The 24867-nt window shown below is 40.7% G+C and overlaps 1 protein-coding gene across 7 annotated transcripts in view; it reads right to left on the bottom strand.

The window, feature by feature from the left end:
- The window catches only part of Ppp1r9a (protein phosphatase 1 regulatory subunit 9A), a 336716-nt gene extending 319223 nt beyond the window's left edge, over positions 1-17493 (bottom strand). For 4 of the 7 annotated variants that reach the window (XM_045159907.1, XM_045159911.1, XM_045159912.1 and 1 more), the window contains exons 1-2: positions 16475-16866; positions 13543-15152 (exon numbers count right to left, since the gene is read on the bottom strand). In XM_045159907.1, coding sequence (XP_045015842.1) covers positions 13543-14937 — 1395 coding nt within the window. In that variant the 5' untranslated portion in view covers positions 14938-15152; positions 16475-16866. Of the gene's footprint in view, positions 1-13542; positions 15153-16474; positions 16867-16983; positions 17044-17138; positions 17155-17401 lie in introns of those variants that run through there. The other 3 variants (XM_045159908.1, XM_045159910.1, XM_045159909.1) reach the window with 3 other exon arrangements.
- Between the last annotated feature and the right edge of the window lie 7374 nt (positions 17494-24867).

The following is a 24867-nucleotide window of genomic DNA, read 5'->3' as shown; positions in this document are numbered from 1 at the left end:
AGAGGTAGGAGGATAGCTGTGAGTTCGAGGCCACCCTAAGAATACAGAGTGTATTCCAGGTCAGCCTGAACTAGAGTGAAACCTGAAATCGAAAAACAAAAAAAAAAGGAAAGAAAAAAAAAAAAAAGAAAACCTTGAGCAACAAAACAATACTGCCTGCCTCCAAGTGACAAGAAATTTTCCAGCCTAAGGCCTGTGTACTTAGCTGCAAAGTCAGCTCTCTGGCCTACCAACCCACCCTGTGGACTTCTGACTTGCCAGTTTCCATAATCCTCGGAGTTTACTAATTCCCTAAAATAAATCTCTCTGTGTACTTACACACATCCTATTGGCTCTTTGCTCTGGAGAACTTGGGCTGATCCACTGACTAAACATTAAGTATAGCATGGGAAGGGGATATCTTCAGATGTACCAATATTGTCAGTTCACATCCACCTTCCTGCAGCAAGAAGGACAACTCTGATGGCTCCAGTGGTTCCACTGTAGCCAATGCTGTCCTTCCTAGATTACAAGTGAGAATTTCTCAGCCAGTAAGAGCAAAAATCAGGTACTCCAAACTGAATCTTGAATTGCTGTCAGATTGTTCATCTCCCAAGAGCTCTCCGATTCCCTGATGACAATGAAGTTGCATTATTCAGAGGAGAAGCTGACAGCATAAAAATCCCACAAGCATCGCAATCTCCATGGGATAGCATATCTGCTCAAACCTGGCCAATACATAATGACCTATGAAAGATGTCACTGCCTCAGATCTCAATGGAAAAGAAATTCATACAAATATTCAAAATCACAAGTAGTAAATTATTTTCTTGAACCCTTGTTGTATTTTCCTAATATTGATTGATTTAAGAAAGAGGCAGGTAGAGACAGAACTGCAAACAAACTCTAGATGCATGTGACACCTTGTGCATCTGGCTAACATGGGTCCTGGGAAATCAAACCTAAGTCCTTCGGTTTTGCAGGTAAGTGCCTTAACCACTAAGCCATTTCTCCAGTCCCCTATTGTTTTTTTCTAATGTGACCATTTTCCAAAGAGAAGTTAAAACCTTAAATGTTTTAATCTATTAATATTGTCTCTTTTCCTTAAAATAGTCCTTACAACTGTATATAGTCATATGCAAGTATCACAATTAGAAACTCAGTATTTGATAAAGTACTAACAGAATGCACTGACTGTGTTGTAGTATGAGGTTTAAGCACATCTAATGAAAAACCATAAGACAATTGCAGATTATATAATAAGACAATTGAATTAGGACTTCGCCAAAACTTTTTAAATGCCAGAATTACTTAAAACTCCAAGACAAAAGTCAGAAGCGATGCTATGAACATATCTCAGAACTCTACTACCTACCACCTTCCTTGACCTTTACGTACTGCAACATTATCAACCAAAGCATCTCCCCAGTGGAAGCTATCCAATGAAAGGAAATGACCCTTTGACTCTGACTAAAAATATTATCTACTACTATACAGTCTACTCATACAGCAAATGAATCTCTTTTTAGCTAATATTTTGTTAAGAGGAACAACAGGAAGCTACATATTGGCTGGAGTTGTGGAACAGGAAATCTATTCAAAAAAATCTTATGGAGGCCTAGGACTCAAAATCCTGTTTTTAACTGAGTGTACATTTTTCATATGATTATATATAAGCAAGATACTGACGTTGACATCTGTACTCAAACTTCACAGACAGGAAGCTCATTGAGCCTCAATGTCTAACAGATCACATAGGCTCACATGGGAAAACTGTTAGGCTTTCAGCAAACCAATGTTTATTATGTTCAAAATCATTACACATTAAATTATGTTCCACTTCAAATCTAGTATATCTTGTTTCCAAGGGCATATTTTAAATAACACATTAGGGTACCTTGTATATAACAGCTGATATTGTATATTTAAATAACTTTCATAACTGAGCTTGGCTACAAATGTAAAATCAATTTTATTATGGATTTAAAAATATGGACTTGGAAAAAAATATGGACTTGGGTTGGGGAGATAGGTGAGTAATAGAGTCCTTGCCTAACATATGCCAGACTTTAGTTTAATCCCTAGTAAGAAAGGAAATAAAGAAATAACATAAATTAAAATATAAGCTTAATGAATTTAGATTTAGTTGGGTGTGGTAGCCCACACATGCAATCCCTCTATGAGGCAAGAGAATTGTGGGTTCAATTATAAATTAGAGACCAGCCAGTGCTACATAGCAAGACCATGTCTAAAAAAAGATGCCAAATATAAAGATCTTGGGAAATGGGGCCATCAAAAGGGATTAATGTCTTTCCCATAGGACTAGATTAACACAGAGAGCCTCATATTATACAGTGACAGCACCTGTTGTGTTTTTCCCTATAGCATGCGCTCATGTTCCCTGTCACCTCTGTCATGTTGTGACACCCATACCAGATGCCATTAATATGCTCTCAGATTTTCCAGCCTCCAGAATCATGAGCTACCAAAATTCACTGCTTTATAAATGACACATCTCAGATATTCTGTTAGGGCAATGGTAAGTAGACAAAGGTAATCATATTCTTCAATTCTGCTTTTCCAACATATTGTGTTTTGAATCTGAAATGTTCCCTCTCCCACAGGCTCATACTGTGAATATGTGGGCCCCCAGTTTGTGTATGATACTATGTTGAAGGCTGTGGAGCCTTTAGGACTTGAAGCCTGGATGGAAGAAATCACTAAGCACGGTCTTTGAAGGTAATACCTTCTTCTGGCTTCAGCCTGAACTCTCTTCCTCCCGGCTTGCCACTGCGTGCAGAGCTCCACCATACAGAATCCTGCTGCCAAGGACAGAAGCATCCCGCCACCATGCCTTCCTTGCTGTGCTGACTGTACCCTCTGCAACGATGAGTGAAGATAAACCTGTCCTTTCTTAAATTGCTTTCATCAGGTATTCTGTCATAGTGATGACAAGAGTAGCCAATACACTAATTACTACATCATATACATCCCAGATTTTCATTTCTGGGCCAGACTTCACATTTTTGGAGGCAGGGTCTTGCTATATGGCCCAGGCTGGCCTCCATTTCTCATTCTTCCTGCCTCAGTTTCCTGAGCTTATGTACCACCATGCCAACTTCAGTCTTCACCTTATTTTGGAGGGAGGTGAAGAGGACAATAAGATCTTATGCAGTCCAAGACTGACCTTGAATTCATTGATATCTACTGGTTCCTGATCCTCCTGACTCCATCTCCCAAGTGCTAGGATAACAGGCGTGCATGCCACATCCAGCTAGCCTTTACTTTTGAATAGATTTATGTACATTTCTTTGTTGTAGAACTTAGAACTCAGTCTTATATTTTCTAAGAGGAAACAGGTGCTTTCAATGTAGCACTTTATATAAACTTTGATGTACAGCTGAAATTAGCACCTTGTATCACTCCACCTACAGAATAAACTTCTAGATAAACACATTTCATATATTAGTGGATAAGTATATCTCAAAAACTAATCAATAAACCTGCTTTTTCATTCCATTTCTGAAATCTCTTATAGTGAAAGGAAAACTCTTCAAATGACTAAAAAGAAAGTGCGGGCTCTGAGTACCATTTAAAATTCTTTTTTTGTTTGCTTTGTCACTTTTGAGACAAAGTTTCCCATAACCCAAGCTAACCTCAAACTTGGTATTCAGTTCTGCCTCAGTCTCTGAGTGCTGGTGTTATAGCATGTGCCACCATATATGGCTTTTGGAAGCTTGTCAACCAAACTGTATTCCAGGCTAGCCCATAATTTCAACTGGTACAGAAAATAACTTGGAAGATCCATTTTCCCCAGTTCAGATCTCATTATCTGACTTTATAAGGTGGGGAAGAGACTTAATATTTCACCACTTGGCAGGGGACTATGCCAATGGCCTAGATTGCTTGCCTAGCATATAAGAAACCTTAGGTTCAATTTTCACACACACATCAGAAATATGAGACTAATTTAAACCCTACAAATATTTCTTAATCCCAGTGAAAGATTAAGTATGCAAACAAAACTTTTTCTCTTAGAATATAGAGTTTCTGAGTGTTTTTATACTCCAGCTATTTCACTGTCTTCTTTGTATGGATTGGTATGTGAGAAAGGGATGGCAAGTTAGGCTAAAATTTTAAGAATTGTGCAAAAAAAAATTATCAATATTTTAATCATGTCAAAATGTGCTATGCATCTATTTCCAGAACAAAAGTGAGTGGAAGCAATTAATATGTCAGCAGCTACATTACAAAACATTTCTTCCTTTCTTCATAGGTTCCTTAGCAATGTTTTAATATATAGTTCAACCCATCTTTCAAAGTCAAGCTGCTCTAAAATTCACTCTATTAAGATGTGCTCCCTTAGATTTGATATTTTAACAATCTTTAAGTTTTAAGCAGAATCTGTGGCATAAATAAGATTCACATCAACCTAAAATAAATTCTTCATTTAAATAGTTCAACAGTAGATGTCCAAGTTTTCTCTTTCAAATAATGTAGCAAATATTTATGACTATCATGCAGTATAGTTATGTTTAAGATATAACCAAAGAATTTAAAAAATGCAAAGTTGAAGAGGGACTATCGTGAGAAATTACAAGTAAGATAGTCTCAGTGGCAAGTAAGGTTTGTCCAGCTTTACAGAATATGAAGTTAACTGTCAGGCCCACTTTTATTACTACTAGTTAGTAACAGTTAATACTAATATATGCCAGATGTTTGGTTCGGCAGATGATACAAATACATTCCTCAAATCATTCATAATCGATGGCACACACAGGAGCAAGTGGGCATGTGAAATCTTGACATAGGAAAGCATAAGGACTGAAAGCTGCCACGATCAGTTTCAATCCACACAAAAGAATACGGAAAGCAACAACATAACACAACAGGACAGAAACAACCACCGGCTCTTCAGAAAGGGATGGGTCTCATTCTTTCTAGAAAAGACCCATGAACTAATCAGTATTAGCAGAAAACCAGTATAAGACCTTTAAGGAAACCCTGGGATGAATCAGGCACTCCCACTTCAGCAGAAATTTCAGAACGCTAAGAGAGGGGCAGGTTGGGCAGGGTGGTACAGGCCTGGAATGCTGGTACTCAGGAAACTGGCAGAGGCAACAGGATTGCCTGGACTTTGAGCCCAGCCTAGGCTACCTAGGTCAAAGCTAGCCTGGGAATCTTATCTCAAAAAATAAAACAACCAACCTCCCCACCACCGAAAGCAGAATTGCAATGTCCCAAGCAAGAGTGCTGTTCCAATTATACTTCTGCAACAGAAACCCTTCATCCTCAATTACAACCTCCTCATCTTTCTTGCATCCTGCTTTCTCCTGAGTTTCGTACCTTCTTTCACACTATGACACTACATCAAAAGGCAGCCAACACTTGCTGCTCCCACATCTTGCCACTTAATTTTCAAACCATGCCAACGATCAAGAAAATTCTTCTGTCCTTGCTCTCTAGACTTCACTTTGGCTTGATGTCCTCATGGGACTTTAAATTTAACATATCCCAAGTCAAACTCATTGTGTCTCCTACATTCTTTTTTTTTTAAAAAAGCATGTCCCAGCTGGAGAGATGGCTTAGTGGTTAAGTGCTTGCCTGTGAAGCCTAAGGACCCGGTTCGAGGTTCTCTTCCCCAGGACCCACGTTAGCCAGATGCACAAGGGGGTGCAGCATCTGGAGTTCGTCTGCAGTGGCTGGAAGCCCTAGTGCGCCCATTCTCTCCCCCCCCCCACCGCCTCTCTCTGCCTCTTTCTCTCTCTGTCCGTCACTCCCAAATAAAAATAAATAATTTTTTTAAAAAATCATGTCCCTGATCTCACTGGTAGGAAATGACCAAAAGGTAAATCCATGGATTCAGATTACTGTTTGCCTGAGGCTAGAAAGAGAAGAACTGGGGATGACTACTAACAAACTCAGGTTCCTCTGCGGGGAGATGGAAACATTCTAGAATTAGATAATAGGGATGGCGTAACACAGTGAAAAATACTAAAAGCTCGACACCATGTACTTGAAAAGATAAATTTTTATGATTTTTGAGTTTTATCTTGATAAAACTGGCAAATTTGGGATAGAGAGATGCCTTAGCAGTTAAGATGCTTGCCTATGAAGTCTAAGGTCCCAGGTTTGATTTCCCAGTATCCAGGTTAAGCCAGATGCACATGGAGGTGCCTACATCTGAGTTCACCTGTAGTGCCCAGAGGCCTTGACGTACCCATTTTCCCTCTCTCTCTCTCTCTTTCCATCCTTCTCTCTCTCTCAAATAAATAAATTAATTAAATATTTTAAAAACTATATATATACATATATGAATGTATGTATGTGTTTATATATATATATATACATATATATATGAAAACAGTCAAAAAAAATTGTGATGTGAAAAAACTTCAAATTCTGCTGTTTAAATGCAAATAAACATGGAAAATAGTTTGCCGCAAAAAGAATCCCATTTTAACTGGCAACTGTCAGATCAACAACAAAGACTGAATTTTAGAACAGGGACTGATTCAGCATATACCATTTAATTTTACACAGTACAATTACTTGACATAGTTCATTTGCCTCATTATGAACCAAATTTATAAAACACCAACATTTGGAAGGAAATCCAATTTTTATGTTATGCCATTGAAATGATCTAAATAAAAGCAAATTAAATAAGATGGCAACGATTATATTTTCCTTTAGAAGCTTACTGATTAATGGGCTGGGAGACGGCTCCATGGCTAAAGTCACTAGTTCCAGAAGCCTGGAACTGGAGTTTACATTACTAGCACCCATATATAGCCTGACAAAAAAAAAAAGATTCATGTCTCAGTAATGCCAACATGCCCAAGGCACTGGGAGGTGGATTCAGGAGGATCCCTAACCTCCTAGGCAAGCTAGTTTGACCTTCCCAGTGGGAAAAAAAGACAGGTCATGTCTCAAACAAGGAGAAAGGAGAGGCTCAACATCCCAGAATTATCATCTGATTTACACATGCATGGCATTGTGCCCATACCCACTACATGCCATACACACACACACACACACACACTAAAAAAAAAAGAAGCATATTGATTTAGATTCTCAAAAGAATGAAAGAAACAGAAGTTCTCAGTCAACTAAGAAATTCCTTCCTCCTGTCTTTTTACAACTAAAACCACGGGAGGGTCTAGGAAGTGACACTTGAAGGACCTCAAGTCCTTAAGAATTTAGGGATGATGATCCACTTGAGTATCTAGAAGAAGAGCTCCTTAAATACTATGTGAGTACACACAACCTGAGGCACAGCCCCACCCACCTGAAAGCACTCTAAGGCCAGCCTCTTCTAGAAGCTAGACTGAGCTGCATACAGAAACACTACCTAACAGCTCCTTAGAGATGCAGAATCTCTCTGGTACAATGACACACACCTATAATCTCACACTCTGAAAGCTGGCGGGGGGCGGGGGGGGGGGAGATTGCTGTGAGTTCAGTCAGGGCCACCTAGGTCACTGAGCACATTTCAGGCGAGCAAGGGTACCTAATGAGACCTGTCTCAGGGAAAAAAAAGAGAGAGAGAGAGAAGAAGAAGAAAAGAAAGAAATGAAGGCTAGAAAGGTTGCTTAGCAGTTAAGGCATTTGCCTGCAAAGCCAAAGGAGACCACATAAGCCAGATGCACAAAGTGGTGCATGCATCTGGAGTTTGTTTGCAGTGGCTGGAGGAGGCCCTGACATGTCCATTTTCTCTCTCTCTCTCTTTCTCTCTCTGCCTCTTTCTCTCAAATAAATAAAATATATTGAAAAGAAAAGGAAAGAAACAAAGACAAGAAAGAAAAAAAATTCAGAATCCCAGCTTTCTCTCCAAACCAACTATTGAATGAGTCTATTATTTGAAAATAATAAATTCTGTTACAAAAGTCAAGTGTTTGAGTAACATGCCTAAGGCCCTGGGTTCAATTCCCAAAGCTGCCAAAAAAACAAAAGAGAGAGAGGAAGAGAGAGAGAGGAGGGGAAAGGAGAGAACAAAGTGGAAAGAAGAAGAAAAGGAGAGAAGAAAGGAAGGGATGGAAAAAAGAATGATAATATGGAAAAAAGTCATAAAAAGTGATATCAAAAGTGGTAAGTACCTTGTAAGAAGAGGAAACATGGCTTGGTTAAGTATAAGGAGCATGCAATCTGGTAAAATAAAGGCAGAATTCCAAAGATAAATTAAAAATAGGTAGTTAAGGGCTGGAGAGATGGCTTAGTAGTTAAGGTGCTTGCGTGTGAAACCTAAGGACCCAAGTTCAACTCCCCAGAGTAAATGTAAGCCAGATGCACAAAGTGACACATGTGCACAGATGGTATGTGGAGTTTTCAGTGGCTGAGGCCCTGGTGCATTAATTCTCATTCTCATTCTCTCTCATTCCCTCCCTCCCTCCCTCCCTCCCTCCCTCCCTCCCTCTCTCCCTCTTCCTCTGTCTTTCCCTCTCTCTCTCTTTCCCTCTCTCTCTCTCTTTCCTTCTCTCTCTCTCCCCCCCTCTCTCTCTCATAAATAAAAAAGGTAGTTCATAACCTTCATGACAATTCAAAAATAAGATATAGAGAAAATATGATATAGCATAAGAGGTTTAAGGGGGAAGAGGATCAAGTGATCACTATACCATTTCTAGATAGACCGTTAGGTCACTTCCATCAGGCTACCCAACAGAGGTACTCAGGGTAGTCAGAATGGTCTTATTCTGGAACTGCACAGGCTTGACAAGGCAAATAAATAAAACTCATGGTTCCTCAGCAGGCAAGATGGCAAACAACAGGGACACTAGATCTCTTCAACAGAACAAGTGTCTATCCACCTCCGACCCAGGGCATTTTTGGGCCCAACATCAACTTTGTTCCTCGGAGTTATACCATCCCTGGGGAAGACTAGTGTAAAGAGAGATAGAGCCAGCCTAGGACATAAGCAAGACCTGGAAAAAGCAATTAAAAGCATAGAAAAAAGAGAGGACAGGAGACAAGTAGGTAGTAAGGTCCTTCTTATGTATGCAAGGCAAGCATTTTGCCACTGGCAGGCCTGTCCTGTGCACATATCTTCCATGCATGAGCCTCCTCCATAGCTTCCCTCTTGCTTCAGGATTCCTGTATGAAATTTGGTTCATAAATTATAGATCCAAGCGTTTTAACTTGGTTGCTGATGGATTCTGTTCCATTGCCTCAGCAATAGCTTGCCTGGCACCTCACTTGGGGGCTAACCACTGCATCAAGGTAATTTCCCACAGAAACACCTACTGAAAGTGAATCTGCATTTTAACAAGATCCCCAAGTGATTCATATGCATATTAAAGTTTAAGAGGCACTGACAAACTTAGAAGCCTCCAACAATACAGAGTCATATCCCAGAACTTCACCATGGGCACCACACTGAACAACTTCATGTACCCACACAAGAACTCTCAGCCACCAAGATGAGGAGGGGGAAAAATAAACAGAGACCTAGTTTTGTTGGTAGGGTCTCACTCTAGCCCAAGCAGAGCTGGAACTCATTCTGTAGTCCCAGGGTGGCTTTGAACTCATGGTGATGCTCTTACCTCTGCCTGGCCCAGACTCATTTTTAGCAAGGATCACATATGGTTTCAAGAGGCACCTTTGCCCTCGCTGGGTCATCTTTGGAACACAAGCTGCATAAAGTGCAGGCAGTTTGAGGAAACAATGTATATAGCAAAACATATGGCAACAGTAATTCCATAGCCTTCTACTTGCTGGGAATTTTTCAGATAACACTATGTTTCAAGAATACAAATCTAATAATAAAAAAATAATAATAATACAAATCTAGGGGCTGCAAGATGGCACAGTAGTTGCTTACAAAGCCTGACAATGTAAACTGACTCCCCAGCAACCACATAAAGCCAGAAGCACAACTGGCACATGCATCTGGAGTTCAGTTGCAGTGGCAAGAAGCCCCAGCACACCCATATTCTCATTCATTTACATTCATCCATTTATTCTCTTTCTCTCTCTAAGTTAATAAGTGAAAATATTTTAAAAAGGCAAATCTAATGAATATAAGGCTGCCAGTAACTGAGAAAGGGTATGACTTCCTTAATAAGGCTCACAAAATGAGCTCACAAAAGCCATCCAAGGAAAGATGAGCTGGAAAAGCCTTATGAGTGGGTAGTTGCCCACCTTTTACCATCCTTTGGCAGGGACAGATCCTTTCACATATATATATATATTTTTTTCACACTGATCCTGATACTGGGAGCTCAGTAAATGTTTTCAAATGTTGAAAAAAATAACAACAAAGGCTATCTTCTCCAGCTTTGACTAATCTAATGCATATGAACTTTAATTCAATCCCTTTTTTTGAGAAATTCCTGAGAATAAAAGTGTAATTATACATCTCAAAAAATTCTCCCATCTCAAATCTTCAAAGTAGGCCTTATGCTCTCTATTTCTAATCGTATTCTAATATTCCATGACCACATAAAATATGCCAATCTATACAATAAGAAAAAAGTGTATTCATGAAAGATAGCAAAGTCACACCAAGTGCTGGCCAGCAATATAACTGAATCTTTTGGAAGGAATGGAAAGTACTGAAATAGTTTTTTTACTATGTAGCCCAGGTTGGTCTTGAACTATCAGTCCTCTAGCTGCACTCTTCCCAGGACTAGAATTATAGGAATTCACGACCATGCCAGACTCAATCTGGCCATTTTTAAATCATTAATGCATGTAAAGAATATGCCCTCAAGAAAGATAAACTATTATGTTCTTGCTTTTCTAGGTCCAGACTGAAGGCATCTTAAGGTAATATTTATTTAAAACATCCACAGTAAACTAGACACAAGGAACAATATCACACACAACGATCAGATAGTAGACCAGATCAACAACAAAACACTAAGGGTGTTGGTTACCTAATAAAGAAAGAGAATGTCAGGAAAAGAATATAGGTTTCCAAAACTTATGTAAAGAATATGTTCCCTGTTGCTTCTCAGAGGAAGTATGTTTAAATGTCAAAGGAAAAGATTAGACTGGAAATCTTAACTTCCCATTACCTAAACAAAGCTTTATGAAAATAAGGAAATACATACAGGGAATAGCTAAATGTACTCTGTTCCAAATAATCTATTAAATCCCTTCATTTTCTATGCATTTAGTATAGCCAAGTACCATTAAAGGGCTCAAAAGGCATTAGATACTTTGGCACAGTTTCATTATGCTGCATCACATGGGTTTATTTTAAATGCAATATATTTAATTGAATACAAGGTCACATAGGAAAGGACTAACCTTATAGATTTTTCTGTCTTATGCAGTTAGCCGAATAGCAAGACGCATGATAAGCCTCCAAAAGCACTTGTTAATTTTAACTAAGATTTAACCAGCCTCTGAGGCAAAAAAGAAATCGTAATTGGAGAATAACCACACCACTACCATCACCACCAGTAGAAAGCAACTCTCAAAATTTCCAAGAGAAGCCACTTTCATATTAAACAATGGAAGCAACGACAAAGAATAATTGTCCTATTCATTCCAAAAGGGACAAAAATGACTCTTCTGTTTGCAAACTTAATTCACTCCAATCAGCCCTGTTGACTGTCCAATGAAATGCAAATGCATTAAATTTGTTTCTCTGATCTTTCCATGATCCACTTTCTTCATGAAATGGACTAAATGTGTGCAATCTATTTTTATTATTTACTATATGAACTCCAGTTGATTATAAGAAAGAAGCAAGATGTTTATTATTACAATCAATACTAGCAAGAATATCACATGAATTTCATAATTCCATACCCAGAAGCCTGCTTTGTTCACATAGAAACACTAAAGTGATAGTCTTTTAAAATTCAAACCTACAACTACGCAGTTATGCTTTGTGCAGCACAGAACCTGAATACAAGCTGGTGTCGCACTGGGTTGAGAGGTTAATTGTCTACTTGATAAATTTTCATAAGCTGCCATCCCCCTATATTAAAAAAGTCAGTTGCTGGGTTTAACAAACTCCTTGAAGAGTTTCATTTCAGCTGCTCCTGTTTTGCTCAATATGAAACAATTTAATTTTATTGCTTTTTTCCTAAGGGGTAGAAACATGATGTTCAAATAAGACTTAGCTGGTGAAATTTAGGAACCCATTGGACAAGCTCAAGGGAAGGATATCTTTGAAGAAGTGCATATATAAGTGGGAGTAGGAGAGGGTGAATGGATAGGAGAGAGACTAATGCAGGAAAGTGGCAAAACACTACAAGGAACATTAGCACACTTTTAAACTTAGATCCATGTGTTTGGTTTAAACATATTTAGGTGGACATGGCCCATTTTAAACCAGAACTTCTGCTTTACACTATTCAAGTAAAATTTTGCCTGCTAATATTTTAGGTAATTTCATAGAGTATTTCTTTATTTCAAGACAATATTTCATACTCAAATCAATGTCGCATTCTGCTATGGATATTTCTATGCAAATTATATATCTTGTGGCTTCATATGGAAGTTTGTAGGATAGAAATAACAGTAGATAGTGAATTTAGATTTTTAGGAGCAAAATTACAGAGAGGTTATCAAATTCCAAATGTATCAGTTATACACAGTATGTGAGCTATCAGCCCCTAGAAAGTGGTTTCAAATACACATTTGCCACCATAACCCCCTGGCTCCCCAAGGAGATCACAGCAGAATGTGAGGACTGAGCTGGTGGGCAAGCACACTTTGTAAAAGCACTCCAGGGGATTCTGACAGTCAACCATCCGCCTCCTGCCCCATTGCCATTTTCCACTAATGACGTTCCACCACCTGCTGCTTATGTACTTTCTATTATTCTTCTATACCAAACGTTAGCTAAGTGAAGTCATTAGAATAGAACGTCTGAATCCAACTGGCATCTATCCAGTTTTTAAGAGGTAAAAATAAATCCATGAATGGCAAGTCAATTTTACTTCCTTTCACAAAATTTCACTGTAAAGCTACATAACAAATCCTGAAATCAAAACTGTAACCAGTGATGCTTTTTCAGCCAAAGTATTTAAGTCAGCTAATATATTTCCATATATTAAATATTCACTACTCAGTAGCAATGAAAAAATAATAATAAAAAGCTCCAGCAACATTCCTTACAATCCACTTATACTTAAGTAAGGAATAATTCACATATTTTTAAGGAAGTAAATAAAGAGAATTATTTCAAGTTTGGCCAAAACCACCTAGTGTCTCTTGAACCTGATATACAGTTACAGTATGTAGATTAAGAAAGCTACTATTGGTTGGTAATTTTAAGGAATTTCTTGTTAAAGTGGATGCATTTCGAAATACCATTCCAGGTTTTCAGTGCTCATACTCCAATCCATTGGAATGTATCTCACAATCTCCAAACTTCTTCAACTTTCATAACACTCCCGACTGGTATATTCCACTGTACAGTACATTAAGGAATGGAACTGATGCCTGTCAAACTCCAAACTCCTAAGATCATGTAACAGCAGAAGCATATCAACAATCTTGAATTAATTACAAAAATCTTCTAGGACTTGTCAAATCTATTCAGCAAACAGTTAGGCCCCAAAACTGCAAACACACTTGGGAAACAAACCAAGAAAGCATACTTACCTTAATTGGAGCACAACTAAACTTAATTTTTCTGTTTGCTGGGATTTCTTCTTCTTCTGGTAACCCAACGATTTCAGAGTATTCCATATCAGGCTGATAGTAATTGTTCTCATCACTGTCTTCCTCCTCATCCTGTTCAGTGCCTGTCTCTCCCCAGTCTGAGTTATACCTAGATCTCACCCTATACACATTATAATCACTATGCATGTACACATGGGAACTCTCAAAATTATTTGCATCTTCAGGTAGTTCCTTTCCACAGCTAGATGCAGAAGCATCAGGAGAGGCAAAATCACCACCTGAAAGCTCTTTCCTCTGTGGCTCTGCTGTCTCACTCCCAACCAGATTAGCTTCAGCATCTTTCAAAGATTCATTTTGTGGTGAGGAGATTTCAGATTTTGGCATTGGCTTGCTTTCGGCACAAGGTTCTTCAGGAAAATCTTTGTCGATTGTGTCTGGAGTCTCTTGATGAGCTATGGTGTCCTCGGCTTCTTTGCTCGGCTGTCTGTCTTCAGTAGGCAATGACGCTAGAGAAGTACTTTTAGGAGCCACTTCTGGTACTAGAGCTATATTGTTCTTCTGAGCCTCCTCTGTATCAACACCTTGTTTGCTTGAAGAAGACCATGAATTAGAATCCTTAAGGTGGCCGAAGGTGTCAAGATTGGTAACAGTAACAGATGGTAAATTCAGGGGATAATGCCCAGTCACTGAGTAGTCACTGTTTTCAGCCTTCTCAGAAATGATGGCACCAGAGGACTCAGTGTTCTCAAATACTGCACTCAGTTGACTCACAGTTGGGGAGACAGCCTCTGTCCGGGAGCTAAGACTGTCCAAGGAATCAGTGCTGCCTCTGTTGGACTTGGAACCACCCCACTCATCTTGTGGTTCAGTCCCTCCAGCTTTCTCTTTCTTTGGGGAATAGCGATTATTTTGTCCTGACTCATGTACACTTCTCTCAAACATCTTTCGAGTCTCTGTGAACTTAGAATATGAAGGGCCATCGTGCATTGTGTCAAATCTACTAATTCGTTCAGACACTGAGGACTCTAACTTAACAACCGAGCCATCTGTTTTCTCCAGAAATTCTTTGGGCTTCATTCTTCTCTGAGGGGAGGAAGGTCTACCTTTCCCCCTTGTTTTGGCCATGACAGCAGCATTCTCATTGGGTTCCATACCCATCTGCATAAATAGATTTTTAATTCTGTTGACATTGGAGCCATATTTCCTACCCCTGCTCTGCTGGGAGCTCTCACCTTCTTTCGTTTTCTGTTCCCCATCTGACTTAGGTTTGTCAAAGGTACTTTTCAGTGCCTGGAACTCAGTTCTGTATGCATTCCTGTGAGGAGAGGCACTTCTCAGAGTGGTTCTTTCACCTGAAGACTCAGCTTTCAACATTTTTACTTGAAGGGTGAAAAGCCAATGCTCATACTGATCAGGGGAAAAAAGATAAAAATCAAAAATACCTCTCTTTCTAATCCCCAGTATTTGGTCAAGTAAAGGATGTCTCTAATGGCATGTTTTTTCAGTGATCGTCCCAACAGGTGTATTAGGAAACTATTCACAGTCAACAGTTACAAAATAGCTTTTTCAAAGCAAGACTACAGGTTCATCTGTAATAGAAAAAAATGAATTTCTGAAGTCATACACTTAATCTAAATCTATATTTAATCAAATAATACATATTTTATTTTCCAATTGCTTTAGTCATACAGCAAATAAATGACTTTAAAATGGGAAATTAAAGTTCAGAAGTTCACAAGTTATCCTTCAAAATTGGTGTTTGGTAACAAAATGTTTCAAACACAACTTAGCGATCTCCACCAAAACGCATTCTCACTCACACCTATGCATACATTCACACAAACACACGTGCATGCATACACACTAACTACACTCGAAAGCAAAACTTTAGTCAAGTTTTGGTTGTCTTTGTGAAAGACCTCAGAAAAACCAACAAATCATATATTCCTTAAGAAATCATCAACATGTCCAGAAATTTTCATTTAGGAGTCTTGTGTAATGAAGTAGAACTTATTCTAAGTAAAATGGAAAGTCTGGGGTCTATGTTTACAAACTCCAGAACATGCCTAGACAAGCATACTTCACTTTTTCTGGTTCAGCATTCTCATCTACAGTATCCCCAGAGCAACACTAGTACAATTCAGAAAAAAACAAGCAGCAAAAGTTCTTGAACGTCAGTAAGTTTCCTTCTACGTTGGTTTATTCATTACTTGGCAGGTTCCTAAGAGGGGCTATTATGAATTGTGAAGTGAGATGTGGAGTGGGAATTTATGTACGAGAATGTGACCACCAGAAAGCAAATATACCAGGACATCTCTTTCCACAGCCCTGATTTGTTTATTCAGTCTGGCCTCTAACTTACAGAAGCTGAAAACGCAAAGGCAATGCATGCTTGCTGGTCTCTAGCCTACAGCTGGATTTCCTATCATCACTATGCCAAGCAGTACAATACTCCGGGCAGACAATGCAGCTGTAAACATTTTTCATTTTGTTTGTTGTTGTTGTTGTTGTTGTTCTGTTTTGTTTCCATACTAGACCTAAACACATCACGCTCAGGCACCATCAGCTGAGGAAGCCCACACTTTCACTGAAATCTGCTCAGAACTCATTTCTTTGCCCAGCATGCAAGCATGGCCCATGCAGACAAACAAGAAAGGCTTCTGAGTGTGGTGCCAGTGGTTTTTCTTTTTTCTTTTCCCCCTTCCCCCGCCCCCAAAGCATAGACAAGGTCCTTTTACCCTGATATTTTGTAAGCCACAAACACCCTCCCTTCTCCCCTCCTTACACATCCCATTCCCTCCCTCCCTCCCTCCACCAATTCGAGCCCGAGGGGGCGGGGGCGAGGGGGCCCGCCGGGGAGGGGGAGATTCAAAACCTGCCCTCACCAAAGACAAACATAAATAACACCAACTTGAGAGGCAGCGGGTTCCCGAGCCTGCTTCGGGGAGGGAGGGAGTGGGGGACGCAATCCCTCGGGCCGGCGGGGTAGGGCCGGGACGGCAGGTGAAGCCCAGCGCTACGGTAGGAGGTCGCAGCTAGCTACGTGCCAAGAAGCACCTGAAGTCCTAACACAATTGGCTGCGGCTCCGGATCCCAGTATGGCACTGACGGGGAGAGACGAGCCTCCCTGGCCACATTAAGAAGAAAAAGAAAAAAATAAAATAAAATAAAATTTTTTTTAAATTAAATGAAAGAAAATTGTAGGGCGATGATGATGGTGATCATAAATCCCTTTTTGTTTTTCCTCCCAGCGTGCCGGGAGACAATAGATGGCACTGATAATGCCTGGGATCCTCAACCTAGCGCTCGCCAACCGCAGCCCACCCCACCCCCCGCCTGCAAGTCAGCCTTTGTACACGCCGACGTCGTCCCCGCCGCCCGCCCGCCCGGCGCGGCGCCCCGCGCACACCGCCCCCTTACCGAGCGGGAGCGGGAGCGGGCGCGGGAGCGCGGCCGGCGGCGGGCTGGCGGGCGGGTGGGCGGCGGGGCGGCCCCTGCTCGGCGGCCCTCGGCCCGCTCGGTGCCCGCCGCCGCGGCTCCCGGCCCCGCGCTCGCTCCCGCGCGCTCCTCCTCACCGCGCTGCCCCTCGCGCCCCGGCCCCACGCGCGCCCCGCTCGCACGCTCGCTCCGGGAGGCGCGCCGCGCGCCCCAGCGCCGCGGGAGGGGGAGGCGGGCGCGGGCCCGAGCCGGGGGCGCGGGGAGGCGAGGCGGGCCCCGCGAGGGTCTCGGCCCGCGTGCCGGTGATCCCCGCCGCCCCCGCCACGCCGGGCCCGGGGTGTGGACGCCGGGACAGGCCGCGGGGCTCCGGAAGGCCCCGGCCGGGTAACAGGTGCCTCACCTCGGTGAGAGGATTAACTCTAGGGCCGCGGAGAGAGGGAGCCCGCCGCAAAAAATCCCAGGAGAGGGAGCGAGAGGGAGCCTCTGGCGGCCAGGCGAGGGCAAAGGACCGAAAGAAAAGGCCCTAGGCGAGGCCGCCCCTCCCCCCGGCCCGTGGGCAAGGGGCCACGCCAGCGCCCAAGACCCCTGGCCTGCCCTTGGAGGGTCTGCCAGGTGCTGCTTTCGGAACCGGGGTCCCTCACAGTCCGCAGTCAACTCCCATTGACCCCAGGCACCCAAAGCCTGGCCTACTTGACCTTGGAAGGCCTAGACCCGTGCCCGGCCCACGGGTGGCCCTCACCCAATCCACTGCCTGCTTCTGGTCTACCACCTACCTTGACCTCGAGACCACTGCTAAAGCCAGAGGGATGGAGACTACTTCTCTGGTCTTTATCCTTTTATAAAAACTCAGAACTCAATCTGCCTCCCCACCACACCGAAAATGTACAACCTCATAGACAAGAGATGACCCTCAATACAGATCTTTAATCTGACCCTTCCAGAAATCTAGTGGAATAGAAACTCAATTTTTCAACAAACAAAAAACAAAAATGGCATTTACCAGCCGGGCGTGGGGGCACATGCCTTTAATCGCAGCACTTGGGAGGCAAAGGTAGGAAGACCGCTGAGAGTTCGAGGCCACCCTGAGACTATATAGTGAGTTCTAGGTCAGCCTTGACTAGCGTTAGACCCTACCTCAAAAAAAAGGAGTGGGGGAAGGGACATATACCAAATGTGTGATGCAGGTACCAGTACTTACACTTGGGGTGGCTGAAGCAAAGAAGTTGAAGTAACAACTGACTTTGCACTCCAATAGATAAGATTCATTTACATTAGCATAAATTTCTACCTTAGTGAAAGTGTCTAGTGAAAGTCATTCAAATTGGGAGAACTAGAACCAGGAAAATCAACAGTAGGCCTGGAGACAAAATCAAGCAGGGATCTTCCACATATTTTGAAGTCAACATTTTACAGATGAGAAAACTGAGGGCTAAGCTTTGTAACTTATTCACAACTGCATTAACTAGAAAATAATCATGATTGGGTCCTAGTCCAAGCAAGTCTGCAGACAAAATATTATTTCCAAAGCACATTGTAGCTACTCAAGTCCATGGTTCTCTTAATTTGAACAGTAAGGTTTTTTTTTTTTTTTTTTTTTCAAGCACCACCACATTCTGGGTCCATTTCCAAGAAATTGCCATTCTCTATGAAATGGATGTCACTTCTATAAGCATAAACAGATGTAATAGGCAGTGGGAGGGAGCTGTGGTTCCAGCCTCTACTTCTGGAAAGAACATTTGTGCTATCTGGGATAAGCTAGTGGAAAAGTTCTTGTCATTTATTTGTAGCATGGAAATCAAGCTTTTGGTGGGGAATAACCTAAATAAATGCAGAATCTAATCACTGAGTTCTGTCTGTAGAAGAGGAGGCAGAGTTGGCAGTAAAATCAGTCTTACACCTCTATGCACAAAGATGAATCATACAGAAAAGCGGCCTAAAGAATTTGGTTGGTTTGGATTTTATTTTTTGAAAATGTGAAATTCTGGAAAAATTTATATTGAACCTAGGGTTTTGCAAACACAATGCTGATAAATTAAGATTCTTGTGCTAGGTGTGGCGGCTCATGCCTTTAATCCCAGCATTCAGGAGGCTGAGGTAGGAGAATCAATGTGACTTCAAGACCAGCCTGTACTACAGATAGAATGTTAGGTCACTAGAGCTAGAGGGAAACTTTTCTTCCAAAGAAACAAATAATAATTATATATATATATACATATATATATATATAGAGAGAGAGAGAGAGAGAGAAAGAGAGAGAGAGAGGGAGAGGGAGGGAAAGAGGGAGGGAGGGAGGGAGGGAGGGAAGAAGGGAAGAAGGGAGGAAGGGAGGGGGAGGGAGAGAAAGAGAGAGAGAGAGACTTGGATTTTCTGTAATGGGCTCCCTTTCTAATACCTTTCAGAAATGGGAGACCTATGCTAATCCAATACATATGACAATTTAATATATGAGGTTCATTAGCCACACTAGCCACAGTTGAAAGTATCAGTAGCAACATTTGGCTAGAGGCTACCCTATTACTCATAGACACAAAACATTGTCATCACAAAAGTTCGCATTGCATAACCAGGACCACAGAGTGAGAACGCATCTCAAAAAGAAAAAAAAAAAAAAAAATAGGGAAAGGTAACAAAGCTGGTACTAAAGACTGCCCATCAATTTATAATAGGAATGCCAGGGAGGGTGGGCCTACCTATATTCCCAGAACTCAGGAGGCTGAGGCAGGAGGATTACCTACAAGTAGGCCTGGACTATAGAGTGAGGTACAGACAAATTTGAACTACATAATGAGCCACTGTATTTGTGTGTGTGTGTGTGTGTGTGTGTGTGTGTGTGTGTGTGTGTGCATGCATATGCATGTATGTATATGCGCATCTGGCTGGTTATATACAAATGGAAGTTCATGAATAAGCAAAAACATAGAACAACCTTTAAGATCTCTACACTTGGAAGAACAATTACTGCAGGTAGTTTTACAGACAACTTTATAAGATGATAGTTACTCATTCCATTTTCTTACCAATACCACTGATCAAGGTGTTGATTAGTAGTAACAAAGCAGCTTTTTTACCAAAAATGTAGTAAAAACTTCTCAGGCCACATTAGGAAATACCACAGTGCTTAGGTGTCTTAAATTGGGAGTGTTTTTTTATTGATAACTTCCATAATTATAAACAAGAAACCAAGATTATCCCCCCCAAGTTCCCCTTCACAACTCCACTCTCTTGTATCCCCTCCCCCCTCTCAATTAGTCTCTTTTTTACTTTGATGTCATCATTTTTTCCTCCTTTTATGAGGGTCCTGTGTAGGCAGTACCAGGCACTGGGAGGTCACGGATATCCAGGCCATTTTGTGTGTGGAAGGGTGCATTTTAAGCAGTCCTACCCTTTCTTTGGCTCTTACATTCTTTCCACCACCACTTCCTCAATGGACCCTGAGCCTTGGAAGGTGTGATACAGATGCTTCAGTGCTAAGCACTCCTCTGTCACTTCTCAACAGTATGTTGCCTTTTGAGTCATCCTGGAGGTCATAGCCATCTGAAAAGAGAAGCTTCTCTAACCAAAAGTGACAGTAGAATTAATATATGGGTATGAACATTAAGAGAAGTGTTTACCAGGCAGTTTGGTGAGCATAATATATGCATTTAGCCAGATACTAGCAGGCATTACACCCCTAGGGCTCATGACCACAACCATCACAGACTTTTTTTTTTTTTTTTTTTTTGGTTTTTGGTTTTTCAAAGTAGGATCTCACTCTAGGCTGACCTGGAATTCACTATGTAGTCTCAGGCTGGCCTTGAATTCATGGTGATCCTCCTACCTCTGCCTCCTGAGTGCTGAGATGAAAGGTATGCACCACCATGCCCAGCCATCACAAGCTTTTGACTAGGTTTTCAGTACCAGATATGTATTCCCTCCCATGGAGCAGATAGTGGTTTGTTTCCCCCATAACAGACATGCCACTATTGTACCTATTGGCTCATTTAGTCTGGCTGGTCCAAACTTAAGGCTTGCACTGTCCACTTTTGTTTAACTCCATTTATGGCTTCTCTCTCTCCCATAGAGCTGCATGCAATGTAGCTTTCTCCAGCTTTCTGGCAGCCGGTCAACTGAGAGGTTTTCCACTAGCTCCAGAAAGATGTCTCAGTGACCTGGCAGCCCAAGTATGTGAAGCAGTAGGGTCTTACCTTCTATTCCTGGTGGGAAACCAAGAACTTTGGCAATAATGTTTGGGGGCATCAGGAAACTCCATGGGCAACAACTCACTGGAAGGTATCCCATCCCTGGCACTGAAAATTTTCTAGTAACAATCTAAGGTACTTGGGTGCCCATCATCCAAAAAAGTAGGTTTCCATACAGTTGTTCATATACTCTTGGATTTTGATTGACCCTTCCCTCACCCTTTATTCAGTCTCTCCCTGAGTTCACTTAGGCCTTTCCATCCCCAGTAATCAGTTCTTCTACTTAACATATATACAGTATCATCCCCTTAAGTCCTCACCCTCCTCGCTCCCTTGTAGCCTCTTTCTAGCTTACTGGCCTCTGCTACCAAGTTTTATTCCTACTCACATACAAGATTAGGATGTAGCTAGGATCCACATATGAGAGAGAATATGCAGTGCTTGGCTTTCTAGGCCTGGGTTACCTCACTAAGTATAATCCTTTCCAAATTCATCCATTTCCCTGCAAAGTTCATATTTTTTTTTATTGCTGAATAGAATTCCATTATAAAAATAGACCACATCTTAATTATCCACTCATCAGTTGAGGGATATCTAGGCTGTCTCCATTTCCTAGCTATTGTGAATAGAGCAGCAATAAACAGGGATGTGCAAGTGTCTCTAAGTTAGTAAGACAAGTCCTTCAGATATATGCGTAGAAGTGGTATAGGTGGCTTGTGGTGGTTTGATTCAGGTGTCCCCCATAAACTTAGGCGTTCTGAATGCTAGGTTGCCAGCTGATAAAGATTTGGGAAGTAATGTCTCCAGGAGACAGTGTATTGTTGGGGGTGGGCTGATGGGTGTCATAGCCAGTTTCCCCAAGCTAGTATTTGGCACACTCTCCTGTTCTTGTTGTCCACCTTATGTGGGTCAGAGGGTGATGTCCATCATCGGTTCAGGCCATCATTTTCCCTGACATCATAGAGCTTTCCCTCGAGCCTGTAAGCTAAAATAAACCCTTTTTTTCCCACAAGCTGTTGGGTGGTTTCTACCATCAATGCAAACCTGACTGCAACATGGATCATGTAGTAAATCTATTTTTAGCTGTCTTAGGAACCTCCATACTGATCTCCACAATGGCTGGGCCAGTTTTCTTTCACACCAACAGTGTAGAAGGGTTTCTCTTTCTCTGAGTCCTTGCCAGCATTTATTGTCATATTTTTCCTTGATGATAGCCATTCTGACAGGAGTGAAATGAAATCTCAAAGTAGTTTTAATTTGCATTTCCCTGATGGCTAAGAATGTAGAACATTTTTTTAGATGTTTATGGGCCATCTGTATTTCTTCTTTTTAGAATTCTCGATTTAGTTTCACAGTCCATTTTTTGATTGGGTTGTTTGATTACTTACTATTTACTCTTTTGAGCTCTTTGTATATCTTGGATAATGGTCCTCTGTCAGATGTATAGCTGGCAAAGATTTTCTCCTATTCTATAGGTTGCCTCATGACCTTTGCTGTACAAAAGCTTTGTAATTTCATGAGGTCCCAGTGGTTGATTAGCGGTTCTATTTACAGAGCAAATGAGGTTATAGTCAAAAAGCCATTGCCTATGCCAATATGTGGAAGGGCTTCCCCCTACTTTTTCCTCTAGAAGTTTCAGAGTTTCAGGTGTGATTTTAAGGTCCTTGATCTATTTGGACTTTATTCTTGTGCATAGTGAGAGATGAGGAACTAGTTTCATCCATCTACATATAGATATCCAGTTTTCCCAGCACCATTTCTTAAAGAGGCTGTCTTTTCTCCGATGACCATTTTTGGCATTTTTGTCAAAGATCAGTTGGCTGTAGTTGGCCAGACTTACATTTGGGTCCTCTATTCTGTTCCTTTGATCTGCAGATCTGTCTTTGTTCCAGTACCATGCTGTTTTTGGTACTATGGGCTCTGTAATATATAGGTTAAAATCAGGTATGGTAATACCACCAGACTTATTTTTATTGCTCAGAATTATTTTGGTTATTTAAGGCTTTTAGACCTTCCAAATGAATTTTAGGAATTTTTTTTTATTTCTGTGAAGAATGTCATTGGAATTTTGATGGGGATTACATTAAATGTGTAGATTGATTTTGGTAAGATTGACATTTTCATTATATTGATTCTTCCAATCCAAGTACATGGGATGTCTTTCCATTTCCTAATGTCTTCTGAAATTTCTCATTTGAGTGCTTTCAAGTTTTCATTGTATAGATCCTTCACTTCCATGGTTAGGTTTAGTCCAAGGTACTTTTTTTTTGTGGCAATTGTGAATGAGAGTGATTCCTTGATTTCATCCTCTGTGTATTTGTTGATAGTATATAGAAAGGCTACTGATTCCTGTGTGTTTATTTTGTGTCCTGCTACATTGCTAAAAGTGTTTATCAGCTCTAACAGTTTGCTGGTAGAGTTTTTAGGATCCTTTTTGTATAGAAGCATATCTGCAAATGATGATAATTTGATCTTTTCCTTTGTAATTTTTATCCCTTTTATGTGTGTCTCTTGCCTTATTGCTATGGCTAAGACTTCTAGTGTTATATAAAATAAAAGTGAGGACAGTGGACACCCTTGTCTAGTTCCTGATTTTATTGGAAAAGTTTCAAGCTTTTCCCCATTTAGTATTATGTTGGCTGTAGGTTCATCATAAATAGTCCTTATTATCTTGAGATATGTTTCTTCTATTCCCAGTTTCTTTAGGACTTTTACCATGAATGGAGGTTGGATCTTGTCAAATACATTTTTTGTATCTATTGAGATGATCATGTCATTTTTTTTTTTGTCCTTCAGTCCATTTATACAGTGTACTACATGTATCAATTTGCATATTTTGAACCATTCCTGCATCTCTGGGATAAAACCTACTTGGTCAGCATGAATGACCTTTTTGATATATTCTTGAATTCTGTTTGCCAGTATTTTGTTGAGAATTTTTGCATCTGTATTCATGAGGGAGATTGGTCTGTAACTTTCTTGTTTTGATCTGTTTTTGTCTGGCTTATGTATCATGGTGGTGCTGGCTTTATAGAAGGAGTTTGGTATAATTCCTTCCTTTTCTATTTTTTGGGAAAGTTGTAGATGCATTGGTGTTAGTTATTCTCTCTGTCTTCACTATATTTCTTTGGTTTGTGTGTTTTGTAGTTTAATTATAATATGATGGTGAGATGTTCTTTCCTGATTTAGTCTGTTTGGTGTTCTAAAGGCTTCTTATATCTATATTGGCATCACTTTTCCTATTTGGGAGAATTTTTTTCTGTAATTCTGTTGAAAATACCAACTATATCTTTAGAGTGAAACTCTCCTCCTTCTACTATGCCCTGAATTCTTATATTTGATCTCTTCATAGTGTCCCAAATATCTTGAAATTCCCATTTATGCCTTCCTATTAGTTTGTCTTTCTCTTTGTTGGACCATATTAGATCTACCACCTGGTCTTCTAGTTTAGATATTCTGTTCTCTCTTTGATCCATTCTACTGCTTAGACTTTCTAGAGAGCTTTCTATTTGACATACTCTATTTTTCATTTCTAGTATTTCTGTTGGTATTTTTGTATTACTTCTATTTCATTATTCATGTCTTATATTGACCTCCTTATTTCATTAAGTTGGTTTCCTGTGTTCTCTTGAGATTCCTTCAGTAGTTTGTTTTCTTTTTTGATTCCTTTGAACATATATATAATTAT

The sequence above is a fragment of the Jaculus jaculus genome, chromosome 10 (genome assembly GCF_020740685.1).
Source record: "Jaculus jaculus isolate mJacJac1 chromosome 10, mJacJac1.mat.Y.cur, whole genome shotgun sequence".
NCBI lineage: Eukaryota > Metazoa > Chordata > Mammalia > Rodentia > Dipodidae > Jaculus > Jaculus jaculus.
Note: the sequence above shows the minus strand (reverse complement) of the source record. Positions and strands in the feature narration are given on the sequence as shown.